Genomic DNA, 19,409 nt, shown 5'->3' on the forward strand with positions numbered 1-19,409 from the left:
ACGCGTGTGTGGAGGTGGAGTGTTAGTCTCACAGTGGGGATGGGCGGGAAGGCGCGGAGATGGTGGGGTGAGGGGGAGAGTGGTGATTGTGATAGCAAGGCTAGACGAGGAGGTAGCAACCGGGGGAGGGGTTGCCCGATCAAAAGGGAGTTAATAATGGGGATGGACCTCCGCCTTTCCTGCCTGAGGTCCAATCAAAATGGCACCTCACTCTCCTCTCAGCATCCCTGAACTCCTCCTGCCATTCAGAAAATTGTGGAGGCGGCCACTATATTGGCCAATGACTTTTCACTTCAGGGCTTTGATTGGTGTGAGGGTGTATGGGCTTTGCCTGTGTCACGCCTCCACCTCTCTGGAAACTTCCAGACAAGTCGGGGGCAGGCAGAGCGAAGGCCACATGGGCATATTTTACCCGTCCCCACAATACTCCACCCCACAAACCTGCTGGTGGGCGACTGTAAAATTCTGCCACAATTTTGTGGGGGCTGTGGTGGCGCAGTGGTTAGCACTGCTTCCTCATGGCGCCGAGGACCCAGGTTCGATCCCGGCCCCGGGCTACTGTCCATGTGGAGTTTGCACATTCTCCCAGTGTGCGCGTGGGTCTCACCCCCACAACCCAAAGATGTGCAGGATAGGTGGATTAGCCATGTTAAATTGCCCCTTAATTAATTAGAAAAAAAATTCTGCAACAATTTTCAAGCAGTGCAGGAGAGTTATCCTCGTCGACTTTTATTCCTCAAGCTCAAACCGATGATTTGGCCTTAATCTTACTGTGCCCAAACTGATTGCCGAATTTTCTCCTTTACAACATGACACTTCAAAATACTTGATTGACTGTAAAGGGTTTGGGACATCCTGAGGTAATCAAATGTACAATATATAAATACTAGTTCTTTTCTTCTTTTTCAGCATTAATTATTAATAGATAAATAGCTTATTTTAGTAAAGTGACTATTTGGACACTGACTCACTTAGGATGTTACATAGGTTAAACCCCCATTGTGTTGATTTTCCAATATTACCCATGCTGGCCAGTGAGGGTTAACCTTGTTGGGCTTGCTTGTTTATAGGGTAGGATGCAGCAATGAGGGAGGGGAATGCTGCTGTGCTGCAGATCGAATGTGAAGTAGGCCCCCTTCCTGGGCAATGCCGCCTTCTGTAGCCGCATTGGTAGAAAAAGCAACCATCTCCCCAGGCATTTTCTTGATGAGTAATCAGAAGGCAGATGAGGCTGACCAACGATAAGAGTTAGATTTCAGCTTTGTGTCAGTAGTGAAGGCTGCTTAGGCTTGTACTCAGCATCTCAGAACATAGCAGTACTCTGTGAGAAACTATTTTGACTTGAAGACGTCACTTCCGGAAGAGATTGAAGATAACTGAAGTGCAACGGGAAGACATCCCAATGGCAGAATCTGAGGGACCCTCACATTGCTAATGACGTTAGAGAGCAAGAATCCATCGTGTCAAACCTGGCCCCCCCAGTGCACCACTCCCCCCACCAATTGCTGTGTGTAATATAATAAGGGCATGAGGAAAGAGGCTGGCTGCTTCAGTTGAAAGGATTTCAGGGTGAATTAAGTCACTGGTTTGTTTACTGTGGTGGACCTTAATTCTCAAGACGCAGCACAAACATTTATTTGTAGTATTTGTGTCCAGTTACCTTAACGATTTGGCTGTCCCCATTGATTTTGAACTCTCAGGTTAAGGAGATGTAAATTTCTAGAGTAGGCAGAAGCAACCCGTGTCCAAAATAATCACCAACATGGGCTACCCTCCAGGACTTTGCCTAGATAGTGAGTGCTGGCAGCTTATGTCAGTGTGACCCTGACCCTCGCCCACTGTCCAGACACACGTGTGTGATCAGGAGTGGGAACCCTGGCTGATTTTTTTCTTCTCCTAACCACTGATACCAGGACAAATTTCTTGGGATGGAAGTGTTGATGGCAAGGCCAGAATTTGTTGCCCAACCCTAACTGCCCCTGAAAGTGGCTTGCAAGGCTATTCTAGAGGGCAGTTAATCATCAACCACATTGCTGTGGATCAGGAGACATACGTAGGCCAGATCAGGTAAGGCTGGCAGAGTTCCCTCCCTAAAGGATATTAGTAAACCAAATTTTGTTTTACAACAATTGATGATGGTTTCATGGCGACCATTACTGATAAAAGTTCCACCAGTTGCCACAGTGTGATTTTAGCCCATGTTCCCAGAGCTTTATCCTAGGCCTCTGGATTACTAGTTCAATCCAACCGCCAGGCTATGCCCGGAAAGCAGGTCACCACGGCCACGGGTGCCCTGCGTGGGTGTTGAGGGGGTTTGCCGGGGGGGGGGGGGGGGGGGGGGGGGGGGGAGTGTGGCTGGGGACCCTCCCATAGTGCATTGGGGCTTGGGGCGGGGTTGGGGGGTCTCAGTTCTGGCGAGCGGAGTTCCTCGGTGTAGAAAATGGGCCGATGTGCGGCCTCGGCTGCGCAGTTCCCGCTGAGGCCCCTTATTTAATGCTCACTGTGTGACTTATTTCCCATTTAGTTAAATTACGCCCATTACCAGAACGGCAACATCTCTCCTTGTAGTAGTCCTTATCCCCAGCCCGGATAAGACCTAACTAACTTAGCGCAAACTCAGCAGGATTGAATCTGGCACTGTCTTGGTCTGTGTGCCTCAGTTCCACATGCATGCAGTGGTGTATCTACTCCCTCAACTGCCAGGGAGCAAAGTGTCTGACTCTTTGGCCTCGTCTGCTGTTTATAAAGCATCCTCTTTCAGAAAACAAGATGAGAAGAGAGATGAGAAAAGGCCATTTGACCTACTGAAAATAGACTCTTCAATATGTCAGCTTGCCCAGCCTAGTTTCCAGCCTAGTTTCCAGCTGTGCCTCAAATTCAAATTGATGTCTGTGCTTCCTCACAGGATGAATTTAGAATTACCCAGAGTTAATATAAAACCAAACTGGCACCTGGAGGTTCCCTGCGGGCGTTTCCAAACTCCTACCGTTAGCTTGGCGGATGTAATGAAGTCCAATTGGCTTTATTGGTTGGCCAATTGGAGTATGAGCTCCCTCAATGATAGCTCATTGAGGGGGCCCATATAATCACCTGTGTAGGCTTTGTGAGCCAGTCTTAAATTGACTGGACTGCTAGCAGCACTGTTTGTAGCTGCTCCTGTAATATCGTTATTGTAAATAAATATTGGTGTGGTGACGGAACTCCTGCCTCCCGTGGATTACTACAGCGGAAAACCAGAGAAATGGTAATAAATTTATGGAAGGAGATCGGCGAACACTGTGAATCCCCAATTACGGCTACTTCACAATCGCTGAAATGGTCACCTCCTTGAAAGCGTCTCGAAGCTCTTTCACTCCAATCATGTCGGCTGTTTCTGCCAATAGCTTTGGCCCCATCAATTCCAAAAAGTCATCAAAATCAACATGGCCACCCACTAAAAATAAAACACAAGGAAACAGGCTCATTTTGCAGCAGAGAATTCAATACATCCTGTACAGCACCATCCAATAACTAAACAATAACAGCAAATATCTTACACCAGAAATGACGGTGATTGTTATGAGCGGACAAGTGCTCAATAGCTCTATATTGAGTGATTTTAATGAAGGCTGCTTCCTGTTTAAATTAAACAGGATAACATCAACAATCAAATAACAGATAAAGAGGTATCACACACGCTAAAACATCAATCCCTAACAGCAACGACTGTTATTTTTAGGTACAAGTCTTTTCACTCTCACTCAGGAACATACTCTCATGCTTACCACCCTTACCCTCTCACAAAATATTTTTTTCAACTTTTTGTGCAAACCACATAATTATATGTACTGTTATTGAGCTGTGTGATTTGGCATCTGCGATTGTTCACTGTTCTTAGGATATGAATGAATCTGGCAAAGCTATATTATTGGCAATCCCTAGTTGCTCTGACGTGATGATCATCAAATTTACAGTGCAGATGGAGGCCATTTGGCCCATCGAGTCTGCACCGGCCCTTGGAAAGAGCATCCTACTCAAGCCCAGACTATCCCCGTAAGCCAGGAACCCCACCTAACCTTTTTGGACACTAAGGGCAATTTATCATGGCCAATCCACCTAACCTGCACGTTTTTGGACTGTGGAGGAAACCGGAGCACCCGGAGGAAACCCACGCAGACACGGGGAGAACGTGCAGACTCTGTACAGAAACAAATCAAGCCGGGAATCGAACCTGGGACCCTGGAGCTGTGAAGCAACTGTGTTACCATGCTGCCCGTGATGGTGACGACAAGCCTTCTGGATCCTCTGCCATCCTTGCAGCGATGGTGCTCCCACTATGGTGCACTTCCCGGGTAGTGAGGTGGCCGAGTGCAGGAATAATGTTCTCTCTGAGGCAGACTCCCTGTAAAGACTGGGTCATGCTCAGGAACTCCACTCGAAAGTCAAATGTCAGCGATCCAAAGGAGAACCGTGCGATTATTGCAGCCAGATCTCGAGTTTGTGTGAGTATTTCAAATGGGTAATGGGACCATTGAATCCCTGCAGTGCAGAAAGAGGCCATTAGGCCATTCGAGTCTGCACCGATCCTCTGAAAGAGCACCCTCTGCAGACCCACTCCCCTATCCTTTCCCTGTAACCCCACTTGACCTGTACATCTTTGGACTGTGGGAAGAAACCGGAGCACTCAGAGGAAACCCATGCAGACACGGTGAGAAAGTGCAAACTCCACATAGACAGTTGCCGAAGGCCGGAGTTGAACCTGGGAACCTGGAGCTGTGAGACCTGCCGCTGCCACTGTGCCAGATGTGCATCCCTTCTCAATTTGAAGTCAATGAAAATAAAAATTGGAAACTGATGTAGAACATCACACTTTAACATGTCATTGATAGACAGTAAGATATTTTGTTCTAATAAGTAGAGATTTCTTGCCATTGCAATATGCCTTCCTTCCCTTAAACATTTAAATACCTCATGACTACGTCAGACATCAGCTGTCCTATGTTTTAATTGCATCCCTTTTTAGATCTGTTTCCTTAATCAGAGTGAATTGCATTAGCGATCGTAACCCTATTATTACTATGAGTGTGTTTCTCCTACTTTAAGCTGTTTAGCTTTCTGTTCAAGAGTTTCTCATTAGTATTATTTCAAAGTGTTTCCTGAGCCTGATTTTATTTTTCTGGCAGCTTGCATCATGATGACGTAATTCATCTTTACGTGCTTCACAGTGTTGCAAAAACGTCACTGGCCCTGCTCTTCACAGAGTGGCCATGGCCCTTTATATCCTCTGATGTATTTATATCGGTTAACATGTGGTTTCAGTGCCTCTAACCGATATAAGACTATCCTTTGTCTTGCAGTGCGTCTCAGGAATGACGCAATCACATTTTTAACAAAACCACAAAAGGTGCTAAAAAGTTTATTCATTAAAAATTTCAATAAAGATAATTTATTATTGAGGAGGTTGTAGCTCAGGGGTAGCAGTGAGTCTTTCCAAAAGGGCATTATCTTACTTTGCAGCCTGTAGATCTAGTTCACAGGGATAGCGCAGAAGCCTACCATAGCTGTAATGCTACCATAGAATTTTGTGTTTGGGTGATATAATTTTACACCCCCACCACTCCTCAATTAAAAAAAAATTAAATAAATTTAGAGTACCTAATTCATCTTTTTCAATTAAGGGGCAATTTAGTGTGGCCAATCCATCTACCCTGCACATCTTTGGGTTGTGTGGGCGAAACCCACGCAAACACGGGGATAATGTGCAAACTCCACACGGACAGTGTCCCACCATTAAGTTCCACAAACATCAGTGGAAATGAAAAACTCCCTTTCTCGATTTGTGCTGCTCTCCCTCTCTCTCTCTCTCTCTCTCTCTCTCTCTCCCCCCCCCCCCCCCCCCCCCCCCCCCCCCCCCCCCCCCCCCCCCCCCCCGCCCAAGGCCCCCAGCTGCTCTCCCAGGACTCTTGGAGGTTTTGGGTGATTTTTGTGAGCCCCGATAACAGCAATGAAGCTGTAATTCTGAATAGCAGGGCGGCCAACGTTCAGCACAGTTTGGTTACAACGGCAACGGCTGGGGCACTGCACACGCATAAGTCACGGATAGAGGGACAAATGTGCCCGTGATAGCTGGCAGCAGGGCTTAGAATGCCAGTCGCCCATTGCGACAGATTCCCACCTAAAATGGAAGGGCTGCAAACTTTCGCTCAGCGGAAAATCAATGAACATGGGGCTGGTTTAGCAAGGGGCTGGTTTAGCTCACTTGTCTACATCGCTGGCTTTTAAAGCAGACCAAGCAGGCCAGCAGCATGGTTTGATTCCCGTACCAGCCTCCCCAAACAGGCGCTGGAATGTGGCGACTAGGGGCTTTTCACAGTAGCTTCATTGACGCCTACTCGTGACAATAAGCAATTTTCTTTCTTCTTCTTTTTCTTTCTAACTAGTGCAAAGGTTTCACTAGGCATCCGAATCACAGCATGGTGTGCCTCCCGTTTGTCAGTCGACATCAAGCCTTCGGCAGAGATGGGCATGAACAAGGGCACATGGGCCAAGCCTCAGTACAAATGGAAATGAGGAACATACATGCGCCTGGTCAGTTCAAATCGGTCACATCTCTTTTTTTTTAAATTTAGGGTACCCAATTCTTTCCCCCCCCCCCCCCCCCCCCCAATTAAGGGGCAATTTAGCGGGGCTGATCCACCTACACTGGACATCGTTGGGTTGTGGGGGTGAGACCCACCCAGACACGGGGAGAATGTGCAAACTCCACACAGACAGTGATCCGGGGCTGGGATCAAACCCAGGACCTCAGCGTCTTGAGGCAGCAGTGCCAACTACTGCACCACCATGCCGCCCCATCTCGAACAGAACGTCACTTCCGTATTAAATAAATTAAGAGGAAGGTTTCTTTTTAAAGAATTGAGGAGCAGAGCACACAAGAGGAGAATTTCCATCGACGTTGCCCAGACTGGGCCCCTGGAACTTTGGCGGGAGTCCTGCCTGTGATGAGTAAATGAGTTTTTGGTGAGATCACGGCGGCTCAGCGGGAGAACAGAGAGGTTGAGTAAGAGCTATCTTTATGCTTCCACAGTGGCACCAAAACTGGCGCGTGTTTCTGCCCATTGGAGCGTGCAGGAAGATTCTGATAAGCTATCCCGTTACCTTTGCCAGTGGCTGTTGAGGGACAGGTTTTTAAAAATAAAATGTAATGCTGTTGAACACTGACCCCCTCCTTTCATTGAAACATTAGCACACTCACGCGGTGATGTCAAATTGGTTCACAGCGCAATGTGCCATCTCAGCGCCCATTCATAGACACAATGCAGAATTTCTTTCTTACAATTAAGTATCTGATTTTGCAGCAAACCTCCATACTGTCCAGTGCCTCAGGCCGGATGTGCTGTGAACATGGAATCCCGAACCAATTTAGAGCAGCAGGTCACAAAGCAAACTCCCACATTGTAAGAGGGTCGCTGCAGACAGACACTCTGTAAAGTGCTGGAGACTGAAATCTGAGAATGGTTCTTTTTAGAGGGTGTAAAATACTCTGCTTAATCAAATGCAGCCTAACCATTATCAAACATAGCATTTAATCATTGGTTGGGGTTCATTGATTGAAACTGATCAATAACAAATTCACTACTGAGCAGCAGATTTAACAAGTCTAAACAGACTCACTGCAAAAAAACATTTGGATGACAGTTGTTAATCTGAACAAGCGTTGAATAAACTGGTGTGTGTCAGAGGAGTCCTGGATTTAAAATTACATGCTGAATTGCTTTTCTCTTTCATTTTGGTAGATCACAAAGTGCATTACTTCGCACTTGATTCCTCTTGGATGCAATGTATTTTTAATCTCCGTTTCATTAAACTTCCCACCCTCATTCCATGTAAACGTTCCTTGTTGACAAGGTGGGGGGATTGGGGGGGGGGGGGGGGGGAGTGTGGTGTCAAGGGGAGCAGCTTCACACCCTGTGTTAGTGCTACTCTTGACTCGGTCACTTTTAGAGCGATCAGCGCGTGATTGACTCACAATCTCGTAGAGGGGACCAGGATTCTGCATCTGTCATGTGTTAGGTGATCCCAGCCAGGGCAGCAGTGTAGGGGGCTAGAACAGACCTCAAAATCGCTGGCCTGAGGAGGGCAAAAAAATAAGTCAGCTCAAGTCATCATCCAGCTTCTTAAGCAGGAATCAAACCATGTTGGCATGCTCATTTGTAAGTTGGGCACAGACAGGATTTGACATAGCTGTGTCACTAATCCTTGATGCCCACCCCGGTTCACTCAGGAAGGATGAGGAAGGTACCTCAGGCAGGCACCTTCATGAGAGGAAAGAAGGAAGCCGGGCAGCAAATGGTCTCTGTTTGATAGTATCTACCCATGGCAGTGATAGCACCATAGAGACAGGGCACTCACCCTGTGGCACCACCCTGTACCATTGGGTGGCCCAATATGTTGGAGGAGCACTGCACAATGCTGCTCCATCAGCAACATAAATAAGCCGATTGCCATGAGCAAATAATACCATAAGACATAGGAGCAGAATTAGGCCACTCGGCCCTCCGGGTCTGCTCTGCCATTCAATCATGGCTGATATTTTCTCATTCTCATTCTGCTGTCTTCTCCCTGTAACTCTTCATTCCCTTATTAATCAGGAACCTATCTATCTCTCAGTGATTTGGCCTCCACAGCCCTCTGCGGCAAAGAGTTCCTCAGATTGACTCCATGTTGTAGCTGTTTGAAGCAGGTGATGTAGCACACAGACAGCTGTGGTTTCATCTCAATTACGTTCAACCTGCCTTCACCTTGTCTAAAGCTGGAAATTTGTGGTGCTTCAGATTTCAATATCCGAAAGATACCGTGATTGAAAACACATGTGGTTAGGGTCATCAACTTACAGTTCATATTGATTTGCTGGGAGAGTTCAATCAGCTCCATCTCTGTTGGCATATAGCCCATCGTCCGCATGCAGTTACCCAGGTCTTTACAGCCAATTAAACCATCCTTGTCCTTATCAAATTCCTTGAATGCATCTCTGAGCTCTGCCAACAAAGAGTAACTTGTTCAAAAACAAATGTCACTTAATAGAACAAAGTCAAAGTAGGGAGTGAGTATTCATGAGACCAACAACCACTTGCATTCATGTAGCACCTGTAATGTAGAACGGCGGTTCACAGGAAGTTAATCAGACAAAAAAAAAGCTACAGGGAACCCAAGGAGGAGAGCACAGGTGTGTAAAAGCTTGGTCAAAGAGTTGGGTTTTGAGGAGGAGAGGGAGACGGAGAGTTTTAGGTTAGGTACTTCCAGACCTTTGTGACCAATTGTTCCAGTGCATCCCATACATGTTTTGGAAAAGATGTATTCAGCCAGATGACAGAGGCTGAAAACAGCACAGAATGAGATGTGTGAGCTGGGAGCACATGACTGAGATTGGGAAGCATAATGAACAGCCGGCAGAATATATCTAACAGTTACTTCTTCAGACACCGTGCTCTCTGTGTTGTTTATTCACTAGGCTTATTTCAGGCTCTTTGTTGGCATTTTGCATCAACTTTGTGCCAAGTCGATTTGGCAGTGGACCAAGAGCTTCTTCCAGGGAACTTAAATGAAAGGTTGAAAGAGCTCAGGATGAGAAAGGTAACATGCTCAGGGGATTCCAATATCTCAATTTTCAGATGGACCCGCCGAGCTTATGAATGGACAAAGTTAATTTCTAAAGTGCCAGGGATCCATTGAGCTGGCTCGGGATCCAATCCCACTCCATGACCTGTCTCATATTCCTTTGCTCTAATCCCTTACCCATTACCAGTACCTAGCAGTCTCACGTCAGCTTTAGCACAGAAGCAAGTACAGTAAAGCCCCTTTTCTCCCATTGTGTGTTCGGGCTGGGGGGGGGGGGGGCAAACACACAATGGGAGAAAACGGGGCTATGTGCAGCCTCAGCAGCGCATTTCCCGTTCAGGCCCCTTATACATGGCGAGCCATGTTGAATAGCCGTGTATTTCTCGGTACGGAGGGCGCCAGGAAACATGCAGCTAAGCAGGTTCGCTGGGGGACTTTGTTCCTTTTTGGGAGCATCTTACTATCTTCTCATTCCCTACCCTTCTCAAAAGGTTTGCCAAATCTGCTATTAAAAAAGCCCTGTGCCTGTGTATGTGGCCCTGCAATTGTAAATGCGGCCCTGTTTTTGAGTATGTCGCCCAGTATTTGTACATGTGACCCAGTATTTGTACATGTGGTCCAGTATTTGCATTTGTGGCCCAGTATTTGCATATGAGATCGAGTATTTGCATATGTGATTGTGTATTTGCATAATTGGTGCCATATTTGTATATGTGGCTATTCATTTGTGAATGTGAATTTGTGAAAGATTCTATGGTTCCCTCTCTTCCAAAAGCCAGGATCAATAGTCTCCTGCACAAACAACTATGGAAAATATAGTTGGGATCATGAATGATCAATTGGATTTTTGAACCTCCAGGGTCTCAGGATATGATGATGATCCCAGCAGAATTTAAAGATGATGTTATCGCCTTGGAGTGGAGATGACTGGAAAATGGTGGGAATGTGAAGTGTCAAAGAGGAGTTGGAGGCTGAGAGTTACATGTATTCTGACTGCAACCTCCAGCATCACAAGACTGCAAACTTCTGTTGAGATATCAAATTGTGGTTTTGGAAATGGAGCATATCTTTCTTTTATAACTACTGCCATGCATTGCCTGGTCATCGATGGCCTAAGGCGAGGTGGAGTAAAGCTCGAACACTCTTCCCCTAGCAATGCACCTCAGCCGTAACCCCAGCCTTACTGCACCGGTCTGATCTTTGTCCTCAGTCTTCTACTCCTCTAGCATCTCTGATAAAGGTTACTGATACAGTGTCTATGTGTGGGTGGACTCTTGCAGTTAAAGGGGTTGTGGAGAATGCCCAAACCTGTTCCATGATGCCCTATCAGCTGGCAGGCAGCAAGGACTTCCATTCTGTTGGTTTGTAGTGGGTTGCACCCAGGTCCGGGATAATGGGCAGTGGCATGAGCCATGGCACCACCCAATTTCCCCGCAAAATAAGCAGGATTTCTGTAGAGCTTGAACTCTTACAAAACACAGCAGGCCTTATTGTAAAATTCATAAATGTCCTTCAACAATGCAGTAATAATAACCATACATAACAATGCAATAAAACTTACAGATTTGAATCATTCACTTGTGAACAGAACAGCGTTTCTAAAAGGAACACATTACCCTTTTTGTCTTTTAGAAAACACACCTCGTGGTTCATTTAGTAATGGCACCTCGGCAAAAAAAATATAAAAACCCTAGCCATATATGACAACTAAAAATTATTCTGCAAGGCAAGTCCACAGAATTCCTCCACAAAGAAGTTCAAACATTTTCATGGCATCTTTTAAAAATGAAACAAAATATTTAGTCAGGTTTTAATGTCAGAGGGTTATAAATATGGCACAAATGAATGAAAATTGGAATAGTCATTTACCTTCAATTTCCTCCGCGCCGAGTTCTCTGTCCTGATGAAAAAACAATTTGGCATTAGATGGTTTCCCATGTATGCTGTCTCTGTTAAACGTTCACAATCCAAATACAAACTGTGCCAATCAGGATGTTATTAATACAAATATCATTTGGTTGACTTCAATGTGGAGGCAATAACATCACCGATTCATATTCAGCATAAGCAGTGTTTCTTTGGATTCAAATAATGAGATGTCGGATTGCCCAATGTCATCAAACCAAAGAAATCTATCAAACACTCTTTTTAAAGGGGTACGACTGATAGAAACCCAATGATTAAAAAATAATCAAATGAAGTAGTATTATTGCCGCCACCAGCTCTGCACTCCAGTCCATGCCATGCCTGCTGGTCACGGGAGAGTTTTGATATGTTACCTCCCCACTGAATCAGCCCACATTAAAAAAGAAATTGTTTTCGTACAGCATGCAGAATCGAAAGGGTTAAACTGCGATCCGAAGTTCCAAGCAGGGAACAGCACTGACTGGATGCACATCCTGGAAAACCGCACCTTCGCGGATGGTGGTTCCCTGGGAGCGCTGGGCGATGGGGTTCACTGTGAACAGACACAGAGCGCAGCATGCCCAACCACAAAGACTGAAGTAATGAATGGTGGAGGCTATGAAACTTTCAATGCCCCACTGCCAAGTATAGGTTCAGAGAATCAGGTACGGTCAGCGGGTTACACCGCAAAAGATAAAAACAGAAACTGCTGATCGGCGCTCAGCAATTCCGGCAGCATCCGCGGAGAATCCTGAAACGTTAACTCCGGGTGGGATTTTCCGCTCCTGACCGCTGCCACAGGGATTGTTGCGGGAGGAATAGAAAAGGTCCGTTGACTTTGGGCAGGAAGTTCTCTCTGTTTTTCCCTCCATGGACGCTCCCTCCTGATCTGCTGAGTATTTATTTATAACATTTTATGCTCCTATTTCAGATTTCCAGTATTTTCCAACATTGCCCCTTTGCAAATTAAAATATACATTTGTTGGGGGGTGGTCTGCATGTTGGGGTAACTAAACCTGTGCATAGATCTAAACGATGGTTGAGGATGCCAGGGAATGTGATAAAAGTGCATTCCCGCCTTGCAAACTGCAAGTGCGAGATATGTTTGAATGCCCAGCAGCTTGACAGACCAGAGGTTGGAGTGGGTCTCCTTTGTGGTCCATTTTTATTCTGTGTTCTGACAGCCGTTGCTCAATTGGAAATGACACACACGATAGGCATGCTGGCAAAGCGATGGTCACGTAAAAAAAGACCCCAGGTTGGCTAAATCTGCCTTACAGGAACATTTCATCCACAAGATGGCACTTCTGACAGTGCAGCACTGCCTCAGTCCTGCCCCAGCTTGAGATGCACACGCCGAGCACATTAACATTAAGGTTAAGCAACATTGTGACCAATATGGTGAAGACAATGGCCTATTTTACTGAAACAAAAACAGAAAATGCTGGAAAAACTCAGCAGATCTGGCAGCATCTGTGGAGAGAGAAACAGAGTTAAATGGCAGTAATCTCTGGTCCCAAAGCTGCATGTTTCTCAGCAACGTGCCAGTCACTGGCGGTGGGATTCTCTCGACCTGCCTCTTGTCAATAAGATTTTCCCTTCAGGCAAGGCTCATTCTGTTGTGCTGCTTTGCTGCATTCCTTATGGAAACACCGAAAGAGTGAAGTAAAATCTGCCAAACTCGTGTGAGTTGAGTATGCTCACTGCAGAAGGTGTATAATCCATGACTGGAGGCTTTAATCTGCTCAGGTGCTACATCACCAGCCCACCTCGCGGGTTATACATTTACATTAATATTAGCATACGTGCAAAATGGTTATCTGCAGATACAGTGCTGTCTCGAGTCGCTCTGTATTGGCAAATGGTGGTTGGGGAACAGAAATAAATTACACCCTGAAATGGTAAATTCTGCAACGTTGAAAACTTTGATGAATTGCGCCTTTGAGTCTGACAGCAGCGCTGAATCATTGGTTCCTGACTGAGCAATAAAAAAAGAGTAAGCCAAGAACAAAGGAAACCCGCATTCTTGAGGGCTACCCATAAAGATCTACTAACCACCAGCGAGCACTATACTTACACATTCAGCTAATTCATAAACATATACCGACAAATAGCAAGTACTGTACCTGAACACTTAGATCATTAATAACGTTCAGTAGCAACCACACCAGCCACTGTACTGTCACACTCAGCTCATTCATAAAACCTCAGTGACAACTATTAAGACTGGGTGTTGCACTGATATGTTGTTTTGAATCATTCTTTGCAGTCCAGTATACACCTTTATTCCTCCCCTCTCCTGTGATGAAATAATTTGTTACCACAGGAAGTAGTTGAGGCTAAAACATTGCATGTTTACAAGAAGCAGTTAGATATAGCACTCAGGACGAAGGGGATCAAAGGATATAGGGGAAGGCGAGATCAGGGTATTGAGTTGGATGATCAGCCATGATCAGAATGAATGGCGGAGCAGGTTCGAAGGGCTAAATGGTCTCCTCCTGCTCCTATCTTCTATGTTTCTAAAGTCTGAATGCTACTCTCTCCAGGTACACGGGCAACTTGCCCCAGATCCTACTCTCCTATTCCATCCTGGATCTTTGTGATTTACAAGAGAGATGAGAACATGGAAACTCTGATGGTCTCAACAGCTGAGGTCATTGGCAAACTGATTGGGATCTACCTCCCTATCATGATTCATCTTCTTCTTTGGAAGTCCCTCAGGGTCAAGGATGACTTTTGGGAGGGGGAATGTGGGGCAGTTCAGCGGTTGCCAGATAGACCAATCCTGGAGCAGTAGTCTCTGCCACAAGTGGTGATTGATGAGATGGATGGGATGTCTGGATTCTGCGCGCTCTTTCTAATGCTTATACTTCGCTTCCACGTGCTCCTCTTGGTGATGCTCGAGGTGGTTGGCGCCTTCACGGATGCTTCTTCTCCAGTTTGCGCGTTCTCGGGCAAGTGATTCTCATGTGGTGGTGAGGATGTTACATTTACTTAGGGAGGCTTTTAGAGTGTTCGTGTAGTATTTCCTCTGCCCTGCTAGTGATCGCTTTCTATTGTGGAGCTCGGAGTAGAACACTTGTTTCGGGAGATTTTTGTTGGGCATGCGGACAATGTGACCCACCCATCGCTGATGGTCGGGTGTGACCAGTGCCTCGATACTGGGGGTATTGGCCTAAGAAGGTACACTTACGTTGGTACACCAATCTTGCCAGTGGATTTGCAAGATTTTGCAGAGGCAACGTTGGTGATATCTCTTCAGGAATTTGAGTTGTCTGCTGTACATTGTCCATGTCTCTGGTGCACACAGGAGGGCGGGGACCACGCTGCTCCGTAGACCACGGTGCTTGGTGCTGGATTTGAGGTCTCAGATTTCGAACACTGTTCCTCAGGTGTCCGAAGCTGCACTGGTGCATTGGAGTTTTGTAGCCATCTGGGATGGCCACTTCCAGAATACAAAATGGACGCTTGCAAAGAATGTTGGGAACTGTGGACAATGTTAGGAAAACAAGCAGGCACAGAGCCTACATGCATATTGGAGAGACAGCTCCCAGACGGAATTGAAACTGTAGGTCAATTAGCATATTGATGGCGCATCTCCGGGAACAAAGGAAAGACACTCAAGCAACCGGCCACCTACGACATGCCCAGCCATCAGGGCACCCACCCCTTTATTGGTCAAGATCGATACCAGTGATCGAGAAGCGGCCCAATTAATTGGGGCCAAGTTTAAGGCCCGCCTAAAAGCACGCGAAGCCCCTCCAGGTTAGAATCGCTCTCTTGAACTTGGCTCTCAAAGCGGAGAGACCCTTCCACCAGCTGCACCAGAAGCAATTAAGTTCAAGGTCAACCCTTGCTACTAGACAGCCGATCTTAGCTGTTCTCCTGTACCTCTTTGAACCCAACAACCTCAGATCCGAACAACGGCCATTGTTCCTCTGACTGAGTGGGCACCCGAAGTTAAGTATAGGCGTTAGCGTTAGAGATAGTTTAGTTTGTGGTATTTTGTGCATGAGTAGATCTTACTGTGTGTGTAAATAAATAGTATTGACTTTGAATTAACTAACTGGTGTATTGGTTCTTTGATCAGTATTCGGGTTTGAACCTTGTGGCAGTATCAAAAGATACCTGGCGACTCTAAGTGTAAACATAATTAGGATTAAAGAAGGTGACCATATTGACTGCCATATTTATAACCAAATAAATATAGCAACATTTTTTAATAAATAAGAACACGGGAATCCACACCGAGTAAAATGAAGAAAAGTAGTTTTATTTACACACAATATTTACACTGCCTGGTAGATTCTTACCGGGTTCCTGTCTGAAACAGCACCGTACAGACCGACCTTTTATACTGAGGTTAATAGAGATCCCCCACCCTTGCGGGGGGAGCTCGTACTCTGCAAGGACCACCCCATAGGCCCCATGTGGACTATTACAGAGTTGGTGTTGGATTTCATCGTCGATGTCTGCTCCCGCAAGAGGAGGTTTCCGAGGTATGGGAAATGATCCACGTTATCCAGTCGCCGTGGATCTTGATGGTCCGGGGCAATGTTGTGTGTCAGGAGAGGGCTGTTTTCCAGATGTTTAGTCTAAGGCCCATTCTCTCATACGTTTTGGTAAATGTGTCCTTGATGGTTTGTAGTTCGGCCTCTGAAGGGAGAAGGTTTTTCAGCCCCTGGGAGAAGGTTCTTCAGCCCCTGGGAGAAGGTTCTTCAGCCGCTGGGAGGAGGTGGTTGAGGAGGATTCTCGCAATAACCTTTGCTGTGGTGGATAGTAGGGAAACCCCTCTGTAATTGGCGTAGTCGGACCTGTCTCTTTTCTTGAACTTGGTCACAGTCACGGTGTCTCTAAGATCTTCCGGCATGCTCTCTCCCTTCCAAGCAATGGTGATGAGGTTATGGATTCATGTCAAGAGGGCCTATCCATCATATTTTAGTATGTCAGCGGGCGTTCCATCCATGTGGGACCGTAGGGAGCATTAGCTGCACTGAACAAGCCGCACACATCATGGTTGTTGGCGAGTTGCTTAGTCTCCTGCACGCTTTCCGCCCACCATCGGTTCTACAGGTCACGGGTTCTTTACTGCAATTCAGCCCTCAGTTGCTGGTAGACCTATTTCTTCTCGCTCGAGATTTGCCAGTTCAGGAACGCCTTGTGTTTGCGCTCAAGGAGATCCTGGATCTCCTGGTTGCTCTTGTCAAACCAGCCTTGGTTGAGAGACCGAGTGTCTCCTTGCAGGTTTTGACTTTGTTGGCTTTTAGGGTGTATCATGCGCTGTGGGCATTGGTTGTTGCCAGGTTAACTGTGAGGCGCTGATTGAGTAGCGCAGGAGTCCCCGGGCTATGATGGCAGTGTGATGTCCATGTCTGCCACTGTTACAGTTGTTCTTAAGGTCCTGACGTTCCAGGTCCCGAAATCCATTTGGGTGGGTTGGATGGGGTTATGATGGGAAATGTCTGTGCGTGGATTCTTTTAATGTAGAGTGGTCATTGCACACCAACAACCACACTGTCCCAACGGGGCACGGTCTTGGCCCAATGGCAGGGAAATCTGAGACAGGTGGAGACCAGGCTCTGCTGTAGGACCAGGATTAACAAACACTCATCGTCCAACTGTCATCTGCCTGCCTGACAGTGATCTCATTTGTGAAGTGCGATGTCACTCTCTGGAACACAGCCGGCGTTAGTGATCTCCTCTGCTCTGACCACTCCCTCAGCACTCCCACTCCTCTTGCTGCTCCTTCTGGGCCTTTTTTATTGGCTCTGTGCTGTCTGACCGTTCCCAGGTCGGGTCCCCGGTACTCTTGTTGTTCTCTCGGTGCTCCTGCTCCTCGTGTTGCTCCTTCTGGGCCTTTTGTAGGCCCCGCTCTGTCTGGCCTTGCCCAGATCATGTCCTCAGTGCCTCGCTGCTCCCCACACATGGAGCAGCTGAGTGACCTCTTGTGCCATCATCATGATTACTTACCTGGTCAGCTACAGCCTGTGGAGAGATTCTAATAATGTTTTTTTCTAACTCTTTCATGGGAGATGGGTGTCGTTGGCAAGGCCAATATTTGTTGCCCATCCCCAACTGGCTTGAGAAAGGGTTGGTGAGCCCCCTTCTCAAACCACTGCAGTCCATGTGTTGTAGGTACATCCACAGCGCTGTTCGGGGATTCCAGGATTTTGACACAATGAAGGAAGAGCGATTTATTTCCAAGTCAGGATCGTGAGTGACATGGATGGGAACTTGCAGGTGGTGGTGCTCCCAAGTTCCCCTTCCAGTGGTAGAAGTAGACTCTGCCCCTTATTCATAAGTTTATATGTTTAGAAGATGCTGTCGAGGGAATATGCTGCAGTACACCTTGTGTATGGTATACACTGCTCCCACTGTGCGTTGGTGATAGTGGAGGAAGCAAATAGTTGTGGATGGGGTGCCAGTCAAGCGGGCTACTTTGCCCTGAATGGTGTTGAGCTTCTTGAGTGTTGTTGGAGCTGCATTCATCCAGGCAAGTGGAGAGTATTCCATCACACTCCTGACTTGTGAACAGGGTTTGGTGGAGTCAGGAGGACAGTTACTCTCTGCAGAATCCCAGCTTCTGACCTGCTCTTGCAGGGTATATTCTGAGTTCAATCAGAAGCTGTTGACAATAACTTTAGGAAGTCTATCTCTCAGTCGATAGGATTTGTAAATCTCCAGGGAAAAGCCAGATTAACAAGGGCAAACAGACCAGCAGGAAATGTCTGGCATGCTTCCTTTCACTTTTTTGAAGTGATGCTCCTTGATAATGTCAGTTCAGACTTGTTGCTGTCTTGCTGTTTTACAATGTGTCAGGCACTTAGTTGGGCTGAATTTAATTGCCGCAGCAGTGATCCCAGCCCCTTTCGGAAAGCCTGGGTGACCCTGCCACGGCCATTTCGGAAACCCCAACACGTCAGCACGGCCATCAGGGAATTGACTGCCCGTTGCTGGGGTTTCTATTGCTTATTGGGCCAAGATACCACTTCCGGGAGATGCTGGCAAGGGGATGGAACGTGTCATTGACAAGGACAGGCAGCCTGCTGATGGTGTCTTGTGGTGGAGGGAGATCACAGCAGAAGTGAATGGAAAAATAAAATTCTGAAAGAGATAGTCCAGCCCGTATCAGCATTTACACTGCACATGCATCTAGAGAACAGGAATCTGGCAGGTTTTACCCTGACCAGGTTCATTCCAAATCCTCACATGGTCCATATGGTACACCTGTGCCTGAATAATCTTCAACTGCATCTAAGCTGAATACTATATAAATAGCCAATTTGCAAATAAATAGCAACACCACATCAGGAAGTCACAAGCATTTCAGACACTGAAGTACAATTATAGTAACTGTTGTAATGAGGGAAATGTGGTAGTCAGTAATGTTCCTGCTAAGCTATGTGTGTGTGTGTGTGTATGTGCGTCTGTGTGTGCCTATCTGTGTACGTATGTGTGTCTATGTGTGCGTGTCTGTGTGCGTGTGTGTGCATATGTGTGTGTGTGTGTGCATATGTGTGTGTGTGTGCGCATATGTGTGTGTGTGCCTGTGAGTGTCTGTGTGCGTGTCTGTGTGCATATGTGTGTGTGTGTGCCTGTGTGTGCACATATGTGTCTGTGTGTGTGCATATGTGTGTGTGTGCATATGTGTGTGTGTGTCTGTGTGTGTGTATGGCCGAGCAGTAGCCCAGTAAGCACTCTGCAGATCTCATTCTGGGACAAATACCATGTGTCTATGTAGCCATTAAAATCTTTAAAGGGATCACGCACTGAAAGAAAACAGGCGGCACAATAGTGCCAATTTAAAGGGAACACTGACGGTCAATGAGTACATAGCAATTTCCTGCAATAAGTAATGAGATAAATGGCCAGCTATTCTGTTTCGCCAGTGCTGGTTGTGGGGTAAC

General features: G+C 46.6%; 1 protein-coding gene across 7 annotated transcripts in view; it reads right to left on the reverse strand.

Annotated features, from left to right (window-relative positions):
* The window catches only part of cabp1a (calcium binding protein 1a), a 455,099-nt gene that overhangs the window by 11,071 nt on the left and 424,619 nt on the right, over positions 1-19,409 (reverse strand). For all 7 annotated transcript variants that reach the window (XM_038791698.1, XM_038791745.1, XM_038791756.1 and 4 more), the window contains 3 exons: positions 11,467-11,497; positions 8,874-9,017; positions 3,324-3,433 (listed from right to left, as the gene is read on the reverse strand). In XM_038791698.1, the coding sequence (XP_038647626.1) occupies positions 3,324-3,433; positions 8,874-9,017; positions 11,467-11,497 (285 nt within the window). The remainder of the gene's footprint in view (positions 1-3,323; positions 3,434-8,873; positions 9,018-11,466; positions 11,498-19,409) is intronic.

The sequence above is a fragment of the Scyliorhinus canicula genome, chromosome 1, assembly GCF_902713615.1.
Source record: "Scyliorhinus canicula chromosome 1, sScyCan1.1, whole genome shotgun sequence".
In the NCBI taxonomy this organism is placed as follows: Eukaryota; Metazoa; Chordata; class Chondrichthyes; order Carcharhiniformes; family Scyliorhinidae; genus Scyliorhinus; species Scyliorhinus canicula.